The sequence below is a fragment of the Periplaneta americana genome, chromosome 17 (assembly GCF_040183065.1).
Source record: "Periplaneta americana isolate PAMFEO1 chromosome 17, P.americana_PAMFEO1_priV1, whole genome shotgun sequence".
Taxonomy (NCBI): Eukaryota; Metazoa; Arthropoda; class Insecta; order Blattodea; family Blattidae; genus Periplaneta; species Periplaneta americana.
In genome coordinates this window covers 58,171,864-58,191,054 of record NC_091133.1, presented here as the reverse complement: position 1 = coordinate 58,191,054, position 19,191 = coordinate 58,171,864, and the positions used below count along the sequence as shown (strand labels likewise).

The 19,191-nt window shown below is 36.2% G+C and overlaps 1 protein-coding gene across 1 annotated transcript; it reads left to right on the top strand.

The window, feature by feature from the left end:
- The first annotated feature begins 4,895 nt into the window (after positions 1 to 4,895).
- Positions 4,896 to 13,016, top strand: LOC138693134 (ras-like GTP-binding protein RHO). Its single transcript, XM_069816788.1, has 2 exons — positions 4,896 to 6,081; positions 12,853 to 13,016. The coding sequence occupies exon 1, from the start codon at positions 4,949 to 4,951 to the stop codon at positions 5,531 to 5,533; it is 585 nt and encodes a 194-aa protein (XP_069672889.1). The 5' UTR covers positions 4,896 to 4,948; the 3' UTR covers positions 5,534 to 6,081; positions 12,853 to 13,016.
- Positions 13,017 to 19,191: the final 6,175 nt, after the last annotated feature.

Sequence of the window (19,191 nt, the reverse complement as noted above, 5' to 3'; positions counted from 1 at the left end):
GTACGTTTTTCAAGTTGTATGGGAACACATTTGTATTATCCAATTGTAACAGTGTTTTATTTGCAATAGCAAAATGAAATCTCATTATGAAGTATTTCTCGCATATAATATCAGTATGTACATGCCACTGCGCTATATAGGAGCAAGGAAGTAAAGCTCCCTATATTTTCTGCATTGTGGCATTAGAAGAAGATGTCACCAGTACTACAGTTCGACAACCTTCAACCATGTAAAAAATTCAGTCATTGTTGGATACACACTTTTAACACTAGCCTTTGCTTCGGATAATGAAGAATATCACTTCGAAACTGGTCAGCCAGGTAATTTTCTAATGTTAAACACAGTAAAGAAGTTATAAAGTTAATCAGTGATTAGATACGGAAGCCAGCATGCTAAGTTGCTGACCACCAGATTTGTTTATTGCATTAATGGTTGTCTGATTCATTTCTACATTTAATACTTCATAAATGTCTCTGTTGCTTATTTAGCCACCATTAATGCTATATAGGAGCAAGGAAGTAAAGCTCCCTATATTTTCTGCATTGTGGCATTAGAAGAAGATGTCACCAGTACTACAGTTCGACAACCTTCAACCATGTAAAAAAATTCAGTCATTGTTGGATACACACTTTTAACACTAGCCTTGGCTTCGGATAATGAAGAATATCACTTCGAAACTGGTCAGCCTGGTAATTTTCTAATGTTAAACACAGTAAAGCAGTTATAAAGTTAATCAGTGATTAGATACGGAAGCCAGCATGCTAAGTTGCTGACCACCAGATTTTTTTATTGCATTAATGGTTATCTGATTCATTTCTACATTTAATACTTCATAAATGTCTCTGTTGCTTATTTAGCCACCTGTGAATTTTTTTCAATCTGTTATCTAATGACTTTGTATCAACTGCTGAGTTAGCTAGTATAATGAAATTTGTGATAGGGAAGTAGTTCTTAATAATGTGTGTCCTAAGATTCGCTTTGGAATTACTTGACATTTGCCTTATAGAAACCAACCTGATGATCAGCTCAAGTGGGATTAGAACCCAAGCTACAGCACAACTTCAGAACAGGAGCTTCACTCATTCCTCAACTACATTGGTGGCTCTTGGTGAAATGATTTTGGGAGAAGTCTTTTTCAGGGATAAAGTGGCGAAAGCTTGGAACCTAACCTTTCACCTCGTTCTAACTTTGTGATTACGAAGGCAAGGTCCTCATGTGTAATGCCTTCATGGTTTACATCAGGGGTGTAGTCTTAACTAAAATAGTATCCGGGTGGATCGCAAAAAGTTTATTATTATTATTATTATTATTATTATTATTATTATTCAACCAGTCAAGATGCTCTTCAAGAAACCATGTGTAAACCGTGTCTTTATAGTGACTTCGTATTAGGCAGATATGATTAGTGCTGTTGATCAATCAAAATATTTAATCGAGTTTTGATCAACTTGAAAAAAATGTTTTAATATACTGTAATACACAATTATTGTTAAATTTAACTTGTGTTCGGTGATAAGCATAAGTATTAAAATATGTTGTATATCTGTATATATTGCATTGTTATATTACAAAAAAAAACTATTTTAATTACTTACTAACATATTTATTATGAGGGTTATAATTTATTCTGTCAGTTTCTCCGGGAATTTTTGAGACAAACATAAATAGCAAAAAGTATGAAGACTCACCTAGTTAATACTGCTTCATCCATGATTTTAAACATGTGAGTCCATTCATATTCTCCGAATTAAGTGCCGTTCTACATTTAGTAACAATGTTTCCTGCATCACTAAACACGAAAAAATTCTTTTTCTCTCAAGTACTTCACTATCGTTCAATTTACATCCAAATGTTTCACCGAGTTTACCTTTCAAATTCTCATATGATATAATGGAGTTTACACTTTCCACAAACTTCAGAAAACTGATGTTTTTCCTTTATCAAACTAAACATACAACCTTCCTATACAAACTCAGTACAGAAACTGCAACTGTAGAGCTACAGCGGTTGAAACAGAAGACTGACCCTATTGTAACTGAATTACCAGATTTTAGAAAGAGAAGAAGATAGTTACGCTCTCACTTACGCACAGTGTAGACATGGCTATTTTATAAGGGATGAGGGGAACAAATCCCAGAAAAGTATGTATTTCTTATGCTAGGAAGATGAGCTGACAACAAGATGGAAGTTTTCTTGGAAAACCATAAAACTTAATAAGGGTTTCGCATCGTGTTTCAACTTTCAACAGAGGTAGACTAGGTCACTTTCCTCATCTCCATCTCTGTCTGAAGTGTTTGTGCAAAGATTTTCCCTACGCTACCTGGTTTACAGTTAGAAAATAACAGTACTATTGTGCTTTTAAGCAAGCAATTTCTGAGAAAGAAATATTGTCGGAATTTTTAGTATGAGTTTGTATTAACAAAATAATAATTAATATCAACTACAACTGATTCATTTTAATCGACTCGATTAAATATTTTTATCGATTAAATCCCACAACACTAGTTATTATGTTCTTAACTTACGCCTATATACAATACTATATACGGTATCATCATTTTATTATTGAATTACATCATTCATCTACAGTAGTATTGTATTACCCCATTATGTAATGCGTCAAAGACAATTAGAGTACTGATATGTACTTAATTCTTTCGAAAAAAATAAAGTTTTTTATAGTGTTTTCCTGGTGTGTGAACCTTTACAATAAATAATCACATTTTCAAGACAATTTAAATATGAATTTACACTGAATGACAAATCATCAGAACAAGAGCTTTCTGATTAACACTTATTGTAATGAAAATCACAGTCTCAGAGACTTCAATGCACCAACGAAAATAAATGACCAGCAAAAATCTTCAGACTTACAGCTGACTGGGAAAAGTGTTTGAGAAAGCGAGTACCTATAAGAAAAGATAGAGTATTGTAACTGTATGTAAGCTTAACTGCGCAGGTAAAGTGCCAAATAAGAGGTTAAGGTGTTGTATGTAGGCTTAAGTGCGCTGGTAAATAATATATTATTATTATTATTATTTATTTATTTATTTGTAATGCCGCTATTATTGTACATACTACTAATCCATATTAAAATACAAATCACTGATTAACTTTACAACTTCTTTACTGTGTTAACTCTTTAGAAAATTACCTAGCTCTGGCTGACTAGTGTATGTATTACAATGACTAGGATTTGGACAATGAAGGATAACACTTCGAAACTAGTCAGCCAGGTAATTTCCTAAAAAGTTAACACAGTAAAGAAGTTGTAAAGTTAATCAGTGATTATAAAAGTGTTAAAAGTTTATATAGAATAATGAAGTAAAATACAAAGTTGAGTAAGAAATAAGTAAAACAATTAATATTTTAAAAAGTAAAAATAAAAAAGCAGGGTCCTCCCAGGTTAAAAAAAAAAAAGAATACTGGAGCAATGCCCTGGCATGACTACACTCCTGGTTTACATGTGAAGTATACTCAATATTGGTGTCGATGGTGTAAAAATGATTTTGTGGCAATTCTATTACCAACTGAAAAAGTATATATTAGTAGTTCTCTCCACGCCTTTGATCCACTGAGAATTTCAATTGTGGCACCAGGAATGGGGCTTCGGAGGTTAACTCATGCCGTATTTTGACAATCTCTCCACTTTGTACAAATATTGAAATATGAAACTTTTACCAAAACAATATAAACTCAATTTATACGGTATACAATAGGCCTATAGCTTTGTCATTTAGCTTACCAATGTTTTATAAGAATTACTTTATACTTATGTTTTCTCTTGATTTTAGCTTTAGTTTCCCACCCTTCTCCATGGTTAGATGTGCAAATAGAAAATGATTAGTGTGCTGGCTGGCTTTTTAAGGGCATGACCCAGGATTAATCCATGGACTTAAAGGGTTACAATGGCTCATTGTACACTCTATACTGTATATGCGATGATTGGCCAAGCCTAACAGATTGCCTAAGTGGTATTCGTGAATCTGATGATGACAGGCAGGGTAGTCTGCATCAGCCTGATAGAGTCAGTTCCCAGAGTCCCAAACCATTAGAACTATATCATCATTAGAGGCCCATACCCATACTACCACCAAAACTTCACTACATACTATTTTTACTATTGTGGATGATAGATGAAACGAGGGGGTGATGGAGAGCATTGGTGGAATAAAAGAAGTGTTAAACGTATCTAATCAAGATGTATAAAAGAAAGAAGCTGGAATACCCTAAGAAAACCTTTTGCAACGTTTTTTATCCACCATAAATTACATCACGACTATGCTAGAGGTCGAATCTAGACCATCCAGATGGAAGATTCAGTCAATAGTATGCTAATCAGTAATAGAATATAATATTAGAAATGTGGCATAACTTAAGAAAGTCAATATGAATAAAATGAGTATTTTATTATACATTTATTAATGTTCTCTCCATTTCGAAGATCATAGCTGTACCAAACCCAGTTTACATAACATCGTCAAATTGCTTCATTTAGACCGTCAGATAATAAAGTAACATAAAATTGTTAAACTAAATTATTATGATTGAAGCTGTTCGTTTCTTTGTTTCATTAGTCTAGTATAATTTTAACGTTTTATAAAAGTATATAGTTAAAGCTCTCATCATTATTATTATTATTATCATCAGAATAATTTTTACGATTTTTGACACTTGTTTCGCGCCTCTGTTTAAATTCACGTCGAAGCAGTTGGCGACCATGTTGCACAGTGTGTGACGTCATGAACACAAGCCCAATCATAACCCGGAATTGAACGTCTTTTCTAGTTTTATTGTTACACTTGTGGTATCCTTGTTGAAGAGCCTGAAGCAACCTGCAGTTGACCTGCGATTGGGAGATCGGAGCAGTGAGACCGATCAATACAGAGGTATGCAAGTATAAATCTGAGGTGGTACGTGAAGCGAACGGTAATTACAAATAGATTAAATGATGTCGGCAATACGGAAAAAATTAGTCATTGTAGGAGACGGTGCATGTGGTAAGACTTGTCTTCTCACCGTTTTTAGCAAGGACAGGTTTCCAGATTTGTATATCCCTACAATTTTTGAGAGTACAGTAGCAGATATAGAAGTGGATGGAAATCGAGTGGAATTGGCGCTGTGGGATACCGCAGGACAAGAGGATTATGACAGGTTACGACCGTTATCTTACCCAGATACAGATGTTATCTTAATGTGTTTCTCTATAGACTCTCCAGATTCACTTCATAACATTCATAAAAAGTGGACTCCAGAGGTTAAACATTTCTGTCCCAATGTACCCATCATCTTAGTCGGTAATAAGAAGGACTTGAGAAATGATCCCACTATTATATCAGAACTGGGAAAGATGAAACAGAGCCCCGTAAACACAACGGATGGTAAAGCGATGGCTGACAAAATTAATGCATTTGATTTCTTGGAATGTTCTGCAAAGAATATGGAAGGTGTCCGCGAAGTTTTTGAAACTGCAACAAGAGCCGCCCTCCAGGTGAACAAGAAAAAAAAGAAAGGTTGCTGTGGTGTGCTGTAATGCGAAGATAAAGCGGTGTGGCCAGATGGTCTGCCATCCGTTGTTTCGGGTTAGCCGCCCGGGCACGAATGGAGCCCAAATTTGTGTGTTAAGCATTGCGTGTTGCTTCGTATATTGTGCATTGCGTTGCAACCTTTGTTCTTTCACTCTGCATACCATTAACATTTTAAGCTGCGTTAATGAGTGAGTTTCAATGGGGAGTTTAACTTCAGTTTCAGACGATTAACAAACGTGAACTCGCAACTCAACGATACAATCGGCCTGTCCAAGTTTTAACATGTAAATCAACGAGGTTAGCACAAGAATTTTAATAGCACTGGTAGCAACTGAATTATCCGTATTTTTTACAGAATAAAGTTAGCAGCATTTAGCGTGCTTCCAGGCAGTGTGACAGCCAGCAAAACAAGGAAGATGGCAGTTGCGATCTCGGGAATGTCTTGTTGCATTGTGCCAAGGAAATTTTGTCCTTTTGTCAAGATGAATAAATGTTTCCAACTTTTTGGTACCCACCTGCATCAGCTGTTTGCAGTCTGGAATTTTATATACAAGTGAGTACCGTATTCATTCATTCAGACTTCTGCCAAAGAGCAGGTCTTTCACTGCAAACCCAGCTTTCTCCAATCTTTCCTAATTTCTGCCTTCCTCTTTGTCTCCTCATATGATCCATATCTTAATGTCGTCCATCATCTGATATCTTCTTCTGCCCCAAACTTCTCCCTTTCACCAATCCTTCCAATTCATCCTTCAGTAGGTAGTTTTTCTCAGTCAATGGCTTAACGAATTCCTATTCCTCTTCCTGATCAGTTTCAGCATTATTCTTTCTTCACCCCACTCTTTCCAACACAGCTTTATTTCTTATTCTGTCTGTCCACACGTTCTAGTCTTCTCCATATTGACAATTCTATTCGCTTCTCTTCATCTCGTCGTAATGTCCATGTTTCTGCCCCCATACAAAGCATTTCATTAGTTCCTTCCTTAGTTCTTTTTCCGTTGCTTTCCGCACACCACTCTCTCTCTTTCCCAGCATAAAATATCCCAGGGAGCCCAACATGGAGATGAGGAGAGTGGATTTGGCTAATTAGGTCCTCCGGACATCACCGAAATTCACGGCAACGGTTAAATATCAGTTCTATTAGGGTTTTTGACCCGATCAGAGACCGATAAATCCCAATTAGCCTTTGCCCCCACAAGTCAGTATGTAGGCCTGTAATTTAACAATTGATACATGAAACCATTATCTTACTCTGCAGGCCTACTCTCTCTATTAGTAAGGCTAGGAGACGTAATTAGTTATTTAAGCAATAATTAATCAAAGATTAGGTTATAATATGTTTAGGTTTATAGTGTAAAACTGGTCTATGTGCAACGACCCCTCCTAGCAAATTATCTTTTTTTTTTAATTCCAAACAGGCTACTACATTTGAATATATAGTAATTCTCCAGAAGAACTACACTAAGGACGAACATCGTGATGCACTTGGAGAGCTACGATAGGTATAGTGAAAATCCAGTTTCGCAAACCAGCTATAACGGCTGGGGGGGATCATCGTACTAACCACACAATACCTTCATTCTGGTTGGATGATCGTCCACCTCTGCTTCGGCAGCCAGCTGGTCGGTCTTGGCCCTTTATGGGCTGTAGCACCATGGATTTACTTTTTCCCTTCCCCCTCTACTAATTACCAACATAACATGAGAGATCAATGATGAGTTTCTAGGAAAATCAGTTTCCATATATTGCATCCTGGATCTCTCAAGTGTTATATTGGTAACAAGGGGGGAGGAGAGGCAACAACAGTGCATTAGAATAGACAGGGAGTTTTTATGCAGACCAGTTCCACTCCAACCTCTCCCTGCCCTGTCATATGAGCTGACAGAACATGACTACTGGCCACCGGTATAACTCGGTTGACACTCATGCCTCCCGATCCGGAGTTGCACTCGGGCGCAGGTTCGATTCCCGGTTGGCTGATTACCTGGTTGGGTTTTTTCCAACTGTAAGGCGAATGTCTGATAATCTAGGGCGAATCCTCGGCTTCATCTCACCAAATACCATCTTGCTATCTTCAATCTCATCTATGCTAAAGTCACCCTGGGTGGCAGAGTTGGTATAGTTCTGGCCTTCTGTGCCCAAGGTTCTGGGTTCGATCCTGGCCCAGGTCGATGGCATTTAAGTGTGCTTACATGCTACAGGATCATGTCACTAGATTTAGTGGCACGTAAAAGAACTGCTGCAGACCAAAATTCTGGCACACCAGCAATGCTGATATAACCTCTGCAGTTGCAACCATCGTTAAATAAACCATAATTTTTTTTTTCGATGCTAAATAACCTAGTAGTCGATATGGCGTCTTTAAATAACCAACTTAAAAAGAAAACATGACTACCTGAGACCAGTCTACAAGGAATGCACTGTACAGAGTAGTATTAATCATGTTAAAAGTAAAGTCGGTGTTAGCTGCATGTGGCTACAGTTCTAGTGCGCTAGCCTTCCATCCAGGTGGCCTGGGTTCGATCCCGATCAGATCTGAGTGGAATTTGTAGTGGACGAAACAGACGCAGAGGGTTTTCTTCGGGTACTTCCATTTCCCTCTTTCATTCCACCATCATTCTCCACTTCTTCCTCATTTCATCTATTGTCTGTACTAGTAAAAATAGGCTAGGATGATGTTTGGGGATAATACGGGTTTCCAATGCTGGTCTACGTTGTAAGGGCTTGGGGCTCTGGGTTCAGGCTTGTGAGTAGACGATTGAACCTTACCTGCAGGCTCGGGAAGGATGGCCTGCCTGTCACCATTGGATTCACGAATGCCACCTGGTCAATCTGTTGGAGTTAGACAATCATTGCATATAGGAGGTACAATGGCCTTAATTGGCCTAATTGCAAGGATCTAGCAGTAACCCAAACTACTAGTATCTATGCTGTACGAGATGTGTAAATAAAGTAATGATACTGATTTTTTTTACCTGTTTTATTCCAACAACATTACAATTGAACATTGTCCCTTTCAAAGTAATTGCCATGGGAAACCACACAGTTTTGGAGACTGTTCTTTCACTCCTCATAGCTGTGCTGGAACTTGGATAATGGAATAGCCTTCAGGTGGTTGGTTCCAGTCGTTTGAATGTTGTCCAGGGCCCCAAAATGACGTCCTTTGATGTGTGTTTTCAATCTCAGAAAAAGGAAAAAGTCACAAGGACTCAGTCGGGGAAATAAGGAGGCTGAGAAGCCATAGGGATGTTCTCTCCATCTTCCTTTTGATACCAAGAGTAAAGAACCTAACTTATTTCTTTAAACAGGTTTTTGTTATCTGTCAAATATATAGACACTGAAGAAAACAGCCTTTCTACATTTGCATTGTGGCTGGGAATACAAAAAAAAATAATTCTACTATTTTCAATAGTTCTGAGTGACAATGAGTTGTTTGAGAATTATTGAAGTAATTGCACCAAATATCATTTGTGAGTTTTTTGTCATTTGAGATTTGTTGATATATCAATGCTGGGAGGCAATGATTATAGTTGAAATTTTTCTCCCATTCCCCAAAAAAAAAAAAAAAAAAGGATGAGCTTATTTGCCGAAATTTCCAAAAATCCACAAGGACTTTTTTTCTAATAAAAGAGGATATGTCCGGGAAAAGAGGACATAATGCTGTGACCATAGGAAGGTCCTGAATTTAGTCTCGGGTGATGGTGGAATTTTTCTTGTTACCAAAGCTTCCATGGAGCTTTACCTCCATGCCCCTCATATGCCTTCATAGCGTGTAAAGTGTATACTCTTACACATCTGGATTCTTATTATATGAACTTCGAGATTTTATGATTTGTATCTAATAAAAGGGACATAGCAATAACTCTCCTCTGCATATCTCCATGATTCATTCGCCTTTGTTTACACAATCAAGACCTCTGTGAACATAACGTTTGAACCTCTTTGTTGTGATGTGCAGTTTTATGTCATGATATGTTTACAGTTAACTGCTAAAAATAAAGTAATGGTATCATCCTATTCTGTCTTTGATCAAGAGCCAAGGGAAGACGAGTTAAAACATCAGGGATACAGACTTCGTGTTCTACTCCTTTAATTACCTCTTTCTCCTTTTTTTCCTCTCTCTCTCTCTCTCTCTCTTCTTTTTCACTATCTCTCTCTCTCTCAAAAAAAAAAAAAAAGAAAGAAAGAAAACAGATTGAAGTTATGTGATAAATATATTACTTATATGGAAGTTTACTTGATTAAGAAAAGATAATTTACTTAGATTTATAGAAAGCCTGCATTACTTAATTTAAAATACAATCACTAACTTTACATAGTAGCTACTTTAGTTAAGTATCTTCCTACTCAGCTACATATGTAGTGATTTACATATTTGGCTCGAAAAAAAAAAAGTCATTATTATTATCATTAATCGAATGTTATGGAATATGTGAAAGAAAATATCGAGCACATCATATCACTGGTCACCAGTTTGGAGTAATGGTTTGGATCTCAAGACGAAGATTTGTGTTCGGTACATTACAGGCTGTACTATGCTTTTTGATTGTAATGCTCGGATTCAGTCCGATTTTGTTCTGATATTCATTCCCCTTGCAAAGAACAGTTAAATTCTTTAATTTTTTTACAATTTTTTACAAAATTAAGGAATATAACTATTCTTGGTAAAGGGAATGTATATCAGAACAAAATCGGAATGAATCCGAGCATTACAATCAAAAAGCATAGTACAACCCATAATGTACCAAACACAAATCTTCGTTTTGAGACCCAAATCATTACTACTGGGACTTGCAGCAACAAGAAACTTCTACATTACAACTGATGATGTTACTGTTGGAAAATGGCATGCATTGTCTGCATCATCTTTAATGAATGACTCTGTGAATACCAAGGTGTTACAACATTCACAATTGTCAAGAACCATCCAAACACAAAAATAACACAGTGACAAAATCACTGTTATTTATCACAGCGAGTTTTCCAGAGCTGTCACAGTTGGAAGCTGTGACGGCAAAATGTTGTCACACACCACCTCTATGCTCTTGACAGCATTTGAAACATAAAAAAGGTCATATGAACATAATTATGATTATTATCAATATTTATGGAACTACAATTGTTCGAATCGTAAGGAAACAGAAGTGGTTGTAAGCAGAATTAAAGGAAATGAATTAAAAATACACGAAGAGATTATTTAAAAAATGTGCTATTAAACAGAAAAAAAGAGCATTCTTCAGTTTGAAAGCACATTTTCAAATATTTCTCCTCTACTTCAATACACTTAGCTGCATATTTATGAATCACACACATAGCATTTCGTAGCTTGGCACAGCATGAGCAGAGCTGCGTTCACAATACGGAAAATAATTTGTTCTCATTTTTGTGTACTGCTGCTACATGAGACAAGTGAGGAAGGCACCATCATGTTGATAATACATGTCGTCTGGTCTCTAAAATGACCTCTTCTAATGTAACACAGCGAAATGGGGATGTTAGGTCTACTTATTGACAGTTTATAAAACCAGACCTGGCCTATCCTACCCCTCTCCCTATACTTCATATCACAGCAGAACCAATTCTCTTAAGTGCAGACCCTACTGTTTGTATTAAGATGGAAACATGTTACAGGCCTGGTTCACAATATGGTGTATGGATTTTTACAAATGAATAAAAAAAAGAACTAATTGTAATTGAATTCGTGTTCATATAACATGTGTATATATATATATATATATATATATATATATATATATATATATATATATACAGTACATACATTCATACATACAATAATAGAATGGAAAACTTAAATGGATTGCAAACGTGCAAATACTCGTTTAAAAATAACAGCTGGTATCCAACAATCATAATAGAGCCAAGGCATACTAGCTGACAGACAGTCTCATATCCATCTACCTCAGCAGAAGTAAACAATCATTTTACGAGTATGGAATAACATGTGGTCAGCATGTTGATCTCCAGCCATTAAGCTGCTTTGCTAGACAATATTGATCTACTCATTGTCTTTACAATGCTGGGTGGGCATTGGTTCAATATATTAGTCGAATTTTCATGAGAAAATTTCCTCGCACATGAAGACTGAATCAGTGTGCATTCTTAATTGCCAGCCAGAGTATGATTTTTTTTGACGACGTAGCCACAACACAGAACTTAATGTGTCTTTTTAAATATCAACTCGTGTTGCTTGGTTGTCGTTACTGTAAACCAGTGCTTTTCATCTTTACGACTTTCAAGGCCTAAGCAGAATTCATATTAAAAACATAATTATTTCGCTCACCGCTATGGAATAACTGTTGACTTGCCTGACCATGAAACGAGCAGGCCCAGATTAAAATCCCGATTGGAACAAGTTACCTGGTTGGGGTTTTTTCCGAGATTTTCCTTCAACCATTTGAAGCAGAATTGCCGGGTAACTTGGACCTCGGACTCATTTCGCTTTCATTAGGATCATTTCATTAATCATCTTCAATAGTTACAGGTTGACCAGGAGAATGTGAAGGAAGTGCTTCCGGGATCCGCTTACAGATGGCATCTGTCTGCAGGAGCTGCACATACCCCAGAGAAGCCTCAGAGACTTCAACAAGCGGACTCCAATTTAATTGGGGAGTGTAGCTCCCTCAGACAGATGGCACCTTGGTGGATCGTGTAATCGATGGTGGCATGTCCCTCTGGTTAAGGATGCAGCAGATTCACAGGGAGGTGGAGCTATGGTCTCCTGTCACACCTGGAATTGATACGATGGCACCAAGCAGTGAATCATATGCTTGAAAAAAAAAAAAAGAAACCCTAAGGACTTCAAAAATCATTCCAATATAAGAAATTTCACAATAAGCCTAAAGACTGTGGTGCTTGCAGGGAAACACATTTATTTTTTCCATGATGAAACCTACAACAAAAAGGTGCTGGAAAACCATTCCAACACATTACGCCAGAAAAAAGCTCTGCTGTAAACTATGAAATATGATGTTATCCACAACCGAGATCACATGACGAGTTTTCTATTGAAATATTCTCTGTTAATTTCAGCTGAAAGGAACATTAGTGCCCCATGCCTTAAAATTTTTCCATATTAGCTACATACATTACATGTAAATTTTCTTTCATCCTTTATGCTTTTTTTTTTTAAAAGATTAATGATTTAAGTTGCAGTAATTGCTCTTTTTCCAAATAATGATGCACCAGTATTTTGTGTATGTGTGATTAGAACCTCTTTTTTTACGGAAAGAAATGCTTTGGAAGCACTATTGAGTATGACCCAGTTTTTCACAGATTATAGCAGTTGTATGGCTTTCTTTTGTTTCAGATTCTTTTTTATCTCAGAAGAGAAGAATAAATGCCGAGTTGTGCAGGCACAGCTGGTGTTTTCAAGACTGTTGTGTTCATCTGAAACGAAATTGTTGTTTCTGATCTTACTAATTGTTCTTGTAAATTTTAAAAAATATATGTTAATAAAATTTATATATTTAATTAATATTGCTTTATTTGCTGGAACGTTTTTTCGTTATTTTTTCACTGGGTTTAATATGCCTTTTTGCTTTTGTATGTCATCTTTATTTCTGTACTTGCGTTACTGAAAATGAAAAAATTTTGGTGCACAGTGTACAGTTATTTTTTACTTACAACATATACGTATGAAAACAGAGAGTTGGTAACTTGTATCGAAAATGTTAGTTCTGTTGTTAACAGAAATCTTGGATAGACAATTTTTTGGACAAATCTGAAATATTTCGTTTGTCACATCATATTAATGCTATGAAATATGAGTAGGTACCTCACGAACTACTGCACGAAAATTTGTGTTGCTTATAAAATTAAAAACGATTTCAATAAAAATTGAGGTAGGGAGTCATAAATGTCTGTTTTTTGTATCCACAGAAAGACATGTCTTATTTCAGATTAACAGAACGATTGTTATCTTTCCTGTATTTAGGATATAATATCGGCACAGAAGTGGTTGAGTTAATCTCTGTGGCATCTTCAGCCTGACTGCGGAAGTGGTTAAGAGGTGATTGTCGAGTTGAAAGTCGAATTCTGTTTTTCCGGTAGGCTCTTTTTATGACACTGTATTTTTTGCTGTAACTACGATGTATTACCATAATAGAATATGTTAGGTGCCTTGGAATTCTGCATAAATTTAATTTAAAAATAGATTTGCAGTAAATCTGTTCTACAGTCATCTTTTTTTCTTCATTCTCTGATAGGCCTATATGACTTATTTTAAACACAATGTATTTTGTAAGCCTGAATCATCTGTTGCCTTCAGTGAAATAGATTTAACCATTTGTAACAACCTGTGCGAAAATTAATATTTTCCTTGGGATAAATTTCGTTCTTTTACTTTTTCATTGTATTAAAAATAAAGAACAATTTAATTTGCATATTTTCATGTGCACTTTCAGCATCTCCTGGAAAAAAGAATACATTTTGTGAATAGGATGTGAATAACGGGCATGATGGAGAGATAGATCCATATCTTACTTTCTCCTCCAACAAGACTTGGTTCTATCTCCATAGCTTCGTAAATTCACAAAATTACCACTACTAGCCCATTATTACGAGGTTCTCCTATATGGTGTGGGCCGTGCAGTGTACCATACCATGAATGGGGAAAGAATTGTTAGACAATTTTTTTTTCCAAGAAAGAATGCTGATGTCTTTATTATTATTATTATTATTATTATTATTATTATTATTATTAATTAATTAATTTTTTTTTTTAAGTTAAGCGAGATTGAAGGAAACTAAGAATTCTATTCAACTGGATTTTGCCACTGCTTATACGAGTGTTTCCCTACAACAAATTAGTACTGTTTCAGGCAGGAATGTAGTCATAAATAAAGTACTTGCTTTTGTTGAATTATTTACTGAGGGTTTGAGGAAAGATGTATTGAACTCATAAAGAAAAATCAAAAATAAAAATCTCAGTGGTAGCAATTGCTATCACTGGCTACTCCCTGTGGGTGCCCTTGATTGAGAGTAAATATGTCGGCTGCTATAGTAACTAACATGTTCTATCATTTGCTACTGTTGCTTATATACCTGCTGCCATTTGCGCTGCATGTGCCTTGGCATTGTGAATTTTTTTCTCTTCAATTTCACTCGCGAATTTCTCTAATTTAACGTGTTAACTGCTGTTGCTCAATTGAGATTAGATCCTGGTTTGTATCGAATCGTTTGACAACTGCGAACGTTCTATCTCTTCACATTCGAAGGGTACACAGGAAAAACGAACAATGTCACATTGCTGTTAAGGGTGATGTCATTATCGAATTCGCTGTATTACTACAAACTTTAATGTTATTTTTACCAAAAGTGGTAAAGGAGAATTAAAATCACGGATACACTCATCATTTCCTTCATTTCAAGTAGAAACATCAATAAATTTTGCAGTAATATACTGAAATAGATCACTATCTCACCTTTAATGGAAATGTGACATTGTTCGTTTTTCCCGTGTACCCTTCACAAGTTACACTGCCTCAGCTTGCACACGACCCTCCAATTTGTGCATCAATTTATCCCCTTGTATCACTATATGACATCACCCCCCCCCCCTCTAATTCGTAGCTAACTCTCCCAATTCCAGGTCACGTTGGTTACATTGATCCTTAATATCTGAGTGGATTATCACATACATTAGAATATGTCGTGTAATTTAGAAATTCTAGGCGCAACAAAACTCGCCTGAAAATATGTCAGTCAATTACCAGAGATGGCACCCAAATACTGGAGCGAACTTATAGACGTATTCTCGTCAAAAGTGACAGAAATTTCTATAATTTCAATGAGTTAAACGTTTATGCTCTCCGTTGGATGTTGTGGTATTTATAAGGATTATGAGAATGAAATAAATTTAATGCGATTTATACGGTACTTATGTTTTATTATTAATGATTATTTTTCCTTCATTTCTTTATTGAATATAGCCTATGCCCTATTTACAATGGTATTACTGTATTCTATCTTAAATGGTTTGTTAGCCGTTCGTATGGATCTGTGATACGAGAAATAAGGAATGTAATTTATGCAGGAAAGTAAGTCTTCTCTTGAGCAAACATCCTTATCAATGCAAGAGTTTGAACCATTGTTGAGCAAGTAATGTCAGATGTTGAAATTTCCGTGACTTTTTTCCAGTTGACTCAAGGATAAAGTTTTACGCAAAAAAAAAAAAACTATACCTCCAAATTCGGATTTATGAAAGAGTCTGCGAAACTGAATGCTATCTTATGGGGTGCGATAATTGAATATGAAGGAACATTATCTAATCAATACGTACTGTTTCTGTTTAACGTTTCTTATTAATATACTTTTTTATTTCGCCAATCATTGCTCTTAGATGAAGAAAGTTGTTCTTACTTCGTATCATGATCAAAAACACGCGCGTGAGAAACTTTTTTGTCGTTTTCTAGTGACAAAATGCAAAATCCTTTAAATAAATAAGCGTAGGATTCGGTTTTACAATAAAAGTTTGAGTTGATCGAAAATATGAACGCTTGAAATAAAAGGTACACAAAATATTGTTACCTACTGTAAATATGATTATTAGAGATTATTATCAGGACGTGCAGGGAAATTTTTCACTGACTTTCGTTATTGCCTAAATTGCTGGTTATAGATGTTTTAAACCGTAAATTATAATATAATTACGTGTGTGTACCGAGAAAATGGTTTGTCATTGTGTAAAACTTTTTCTGTTAACTTTCAAGTTTCTGTTTGTAATATATATTATATTTGTGGTGTCCGTTATTTTAGTTTTTCTTTTATATTTTTGGGAAAGAGGACCCTAGATTCATAATGACGATAGCGAAATTTGCCGTGTGAATTTCTGTAATACCCATGATGTGTGCTTCTAATGTGATTTACTTGTAGCACCAATAAGAATTTATTTTCGTCGGTATCAAGAATAACTCTGGAGTCTTCGTAATTTCCAGTCATGCCATGGCTATAAGGTAAGAAAATATGGATAATGTTTTAAATGTATAGGTTCTGTCAAAGGTAGTACGTGTGGCAAGTTCAATATGTAATTTAGCGATTCACAACAATGTAATCAGTAAGGGCAATGTGGATGTAGGCTATTTGCTTTCTCTTCGCGGGTGGTGTAGGGCTGTATGACAGCCTTCTTGTGTAGGGCCTATAAATTTCAAAAAATATATTTTACATCACGCAATAAGCCAGGTCGACGTTGAAAAAACCTATTTCTGTGGTAAAAGTCTTATCTAAAATCCGAATGAATGACTTGAGCTGTTGTTGCTCCAACGGGAAAGCGTGACTACAGTGATTATGGGTGATGGAAAAAATGAAAATATTGTTTATCAGAAGTCTTTTTATACAAATCATTTTTATTTCAGTTTCTGTCTCAGACTGCAATCACAGTCTACTATATACAGTCACGAAGCTTGAGTTTTGAGGGCGCTAGAAACAATAGACTGTGACTGTACTATTTTGCATTACCTGTAATGAGGCGATATTAGCGATCCTAGTGGTGAGCAACTACCTAATGTTTGCATATTTACTACGTATTGAGCTTCGCGACTGTATATACTAGGCTGTGCTGCAATGCTGTCAAGTGTCATGGGTTAGAAACACACTTGTTAAAACTTTACTTACTTACGATTGGAAACAGTGACAGTAGCTTTATTGTGAATTAGCAATCTCACATTTTGAGCATTAAGCTACTGTTGTCACGCCAGGAGAAGGCGGCTGAAGTACGTAGACGGGGCAGAGGGGAAACAGTCGCGCATGCGCACCGCGCTGTTCACTGCAATATTCCTGTTTCACAAACATCTACTGCACGTGTCTATGAATCTTTGCGACTTTGTGTTAATAATAGTGGGGTTTTTACTGTAGTGTTTTATTAGTTCAACAAGACAATTGTTTTCAGTATACCACAAATCTTGTATTGCTTTAGTTATCCTTTGCTTTTCGTGTTGATAATAATATAGTTAATAGAATTTATGTTATTGTATACTGTTATTTAGGTTTATAGCAGTTCTTTGTTTATTGTAAATATGTCGACAAAGAGGAAACAAGGATTGACAATCTATAGTGAAGAAAGGAATATTATTAGAAGTGCAAAATAATTCTGTGATGAAGAAAAACAACAACAGTGCCTTTTCATTCCTCTTACGAAACCTACAGCAAAGGTAGAAAAGTACTCTAATCTATCCACAAGAATAATACAGCGTATAAGGAATTAAATGAAAGACTGCACAAAAGAAAGTGCGTTGTCGACACCTGAGGGAGAAAAAAAATGTAAACGTCCAGACTACCGAAACGCAAATGTAGATGACTTCGACGGGAGATTGACAAAAAAGATATAATTGAGAATTTTTATTTGAAAAAGAAAGAGGGCCACCGGCGTAGCTCAGGAGGTAGCGCGTTTGCCTGCTGATCTGCAGTTGTGCTCGGGAGTGAGTTCGATTCCCGTTTGCGCTGACTACCTGGTTGGGTTTTTTCCGAGGTTTTCCCAAGCGGAAGGCGAATGTCAGGTAATCTATGGCGAATCCTTGGTTTCATTTCGCCAAATACCATCTCGCCATCATCAATTCAATCGACACTGAAGAAGCTAGTAGTTATTACAGTGTCGTTAAATAACAAGTAAAAAAGTTGTACCAAGCTGCAACAAACGTCTACCCTTTTACAAGAGAAAATTGATTTGAAATGAAAGACAACATTAAGACGAATACTGAAGAAAACGGATTTCAGGTGGAAGAAGTGTGCAGCAAAAAAAATTGAGGAAAACACTGTAAATTAGAATACGTGAAGATATCTACAGCAAATAAGAAAGCTTAGGAAAGTGGAAAAACCGATTTTGTATCTGGACGAAATGCGGATAGATAGGCCTACCAATTTAACGTTTCCCAAGTTCTGGCACGATAAAAATGTTACGGGAGTTTTGACTACCGTAAATGTGTCCAGAACACTCATTGTTGTTCATCAGGATGGGGGCGGTGGGGCTAATGGCTTTGTTGAGAGATTCGAATTAATATACACGGCTGAAACATAAACAGACGATTATCATGGACAGATCATACTCCAGAAATTTTGAAAAATGTGATAATGATAGTCATAGCGACAGCACCGAAGATGCTGAATCTTTTATGTCTGACTCCGTTCCCTTGTAGCCAAGTAAGTGGACGAAGTTTTCAGGTCAGAGTGTAGCGTAAAGTTCCCCCGTCCCGCCTATCTACTCCCCGCGCCAACTCGTAGTGCGAAGACAGTAAGAAGTCAACCCTTAAAATATGTGGTAAATTACGTCACAAGCTCTAAGAAGTACGGAAATTATGTAAAATTGTTAGAGCTTCATGATGGGAGGTGAAGAATGCATAACAAGTGAAGCAGGAAATCTGTAGAGCACACAATAAAACTGAAACTAAGCTGATAGAGTACAAATATACCTATATAGCCACCTTAGTAACCTATGATGACAGAGAAGTCTGGTTTGAATCCCGCAGATGACAATCATATTTGTGGTAGGCAAAACCAAGGTTCCTTAAGAGTTTTTCTCAGTGTTATTCCAGTTTCCTTCATGTTCTTAGTCCGTTATTCAACAACTCTATTAACTGCTAGATTATATAGTGTTGATGGAAATTGGTGATAGCAAGATGAGGCCGAGGATTCACCTTGGTATTGTCTGTATTCG

Bases quoted from the DNA above. Each gene is read 5' to 3' on its own strand.
- LOC138693134 (XM_069816788.1), top strand. From the start codon at position 4,949: ATGATGTCGGCAATACGGAAAAAATTAGTCATTGTAGGAGACGGTGCA.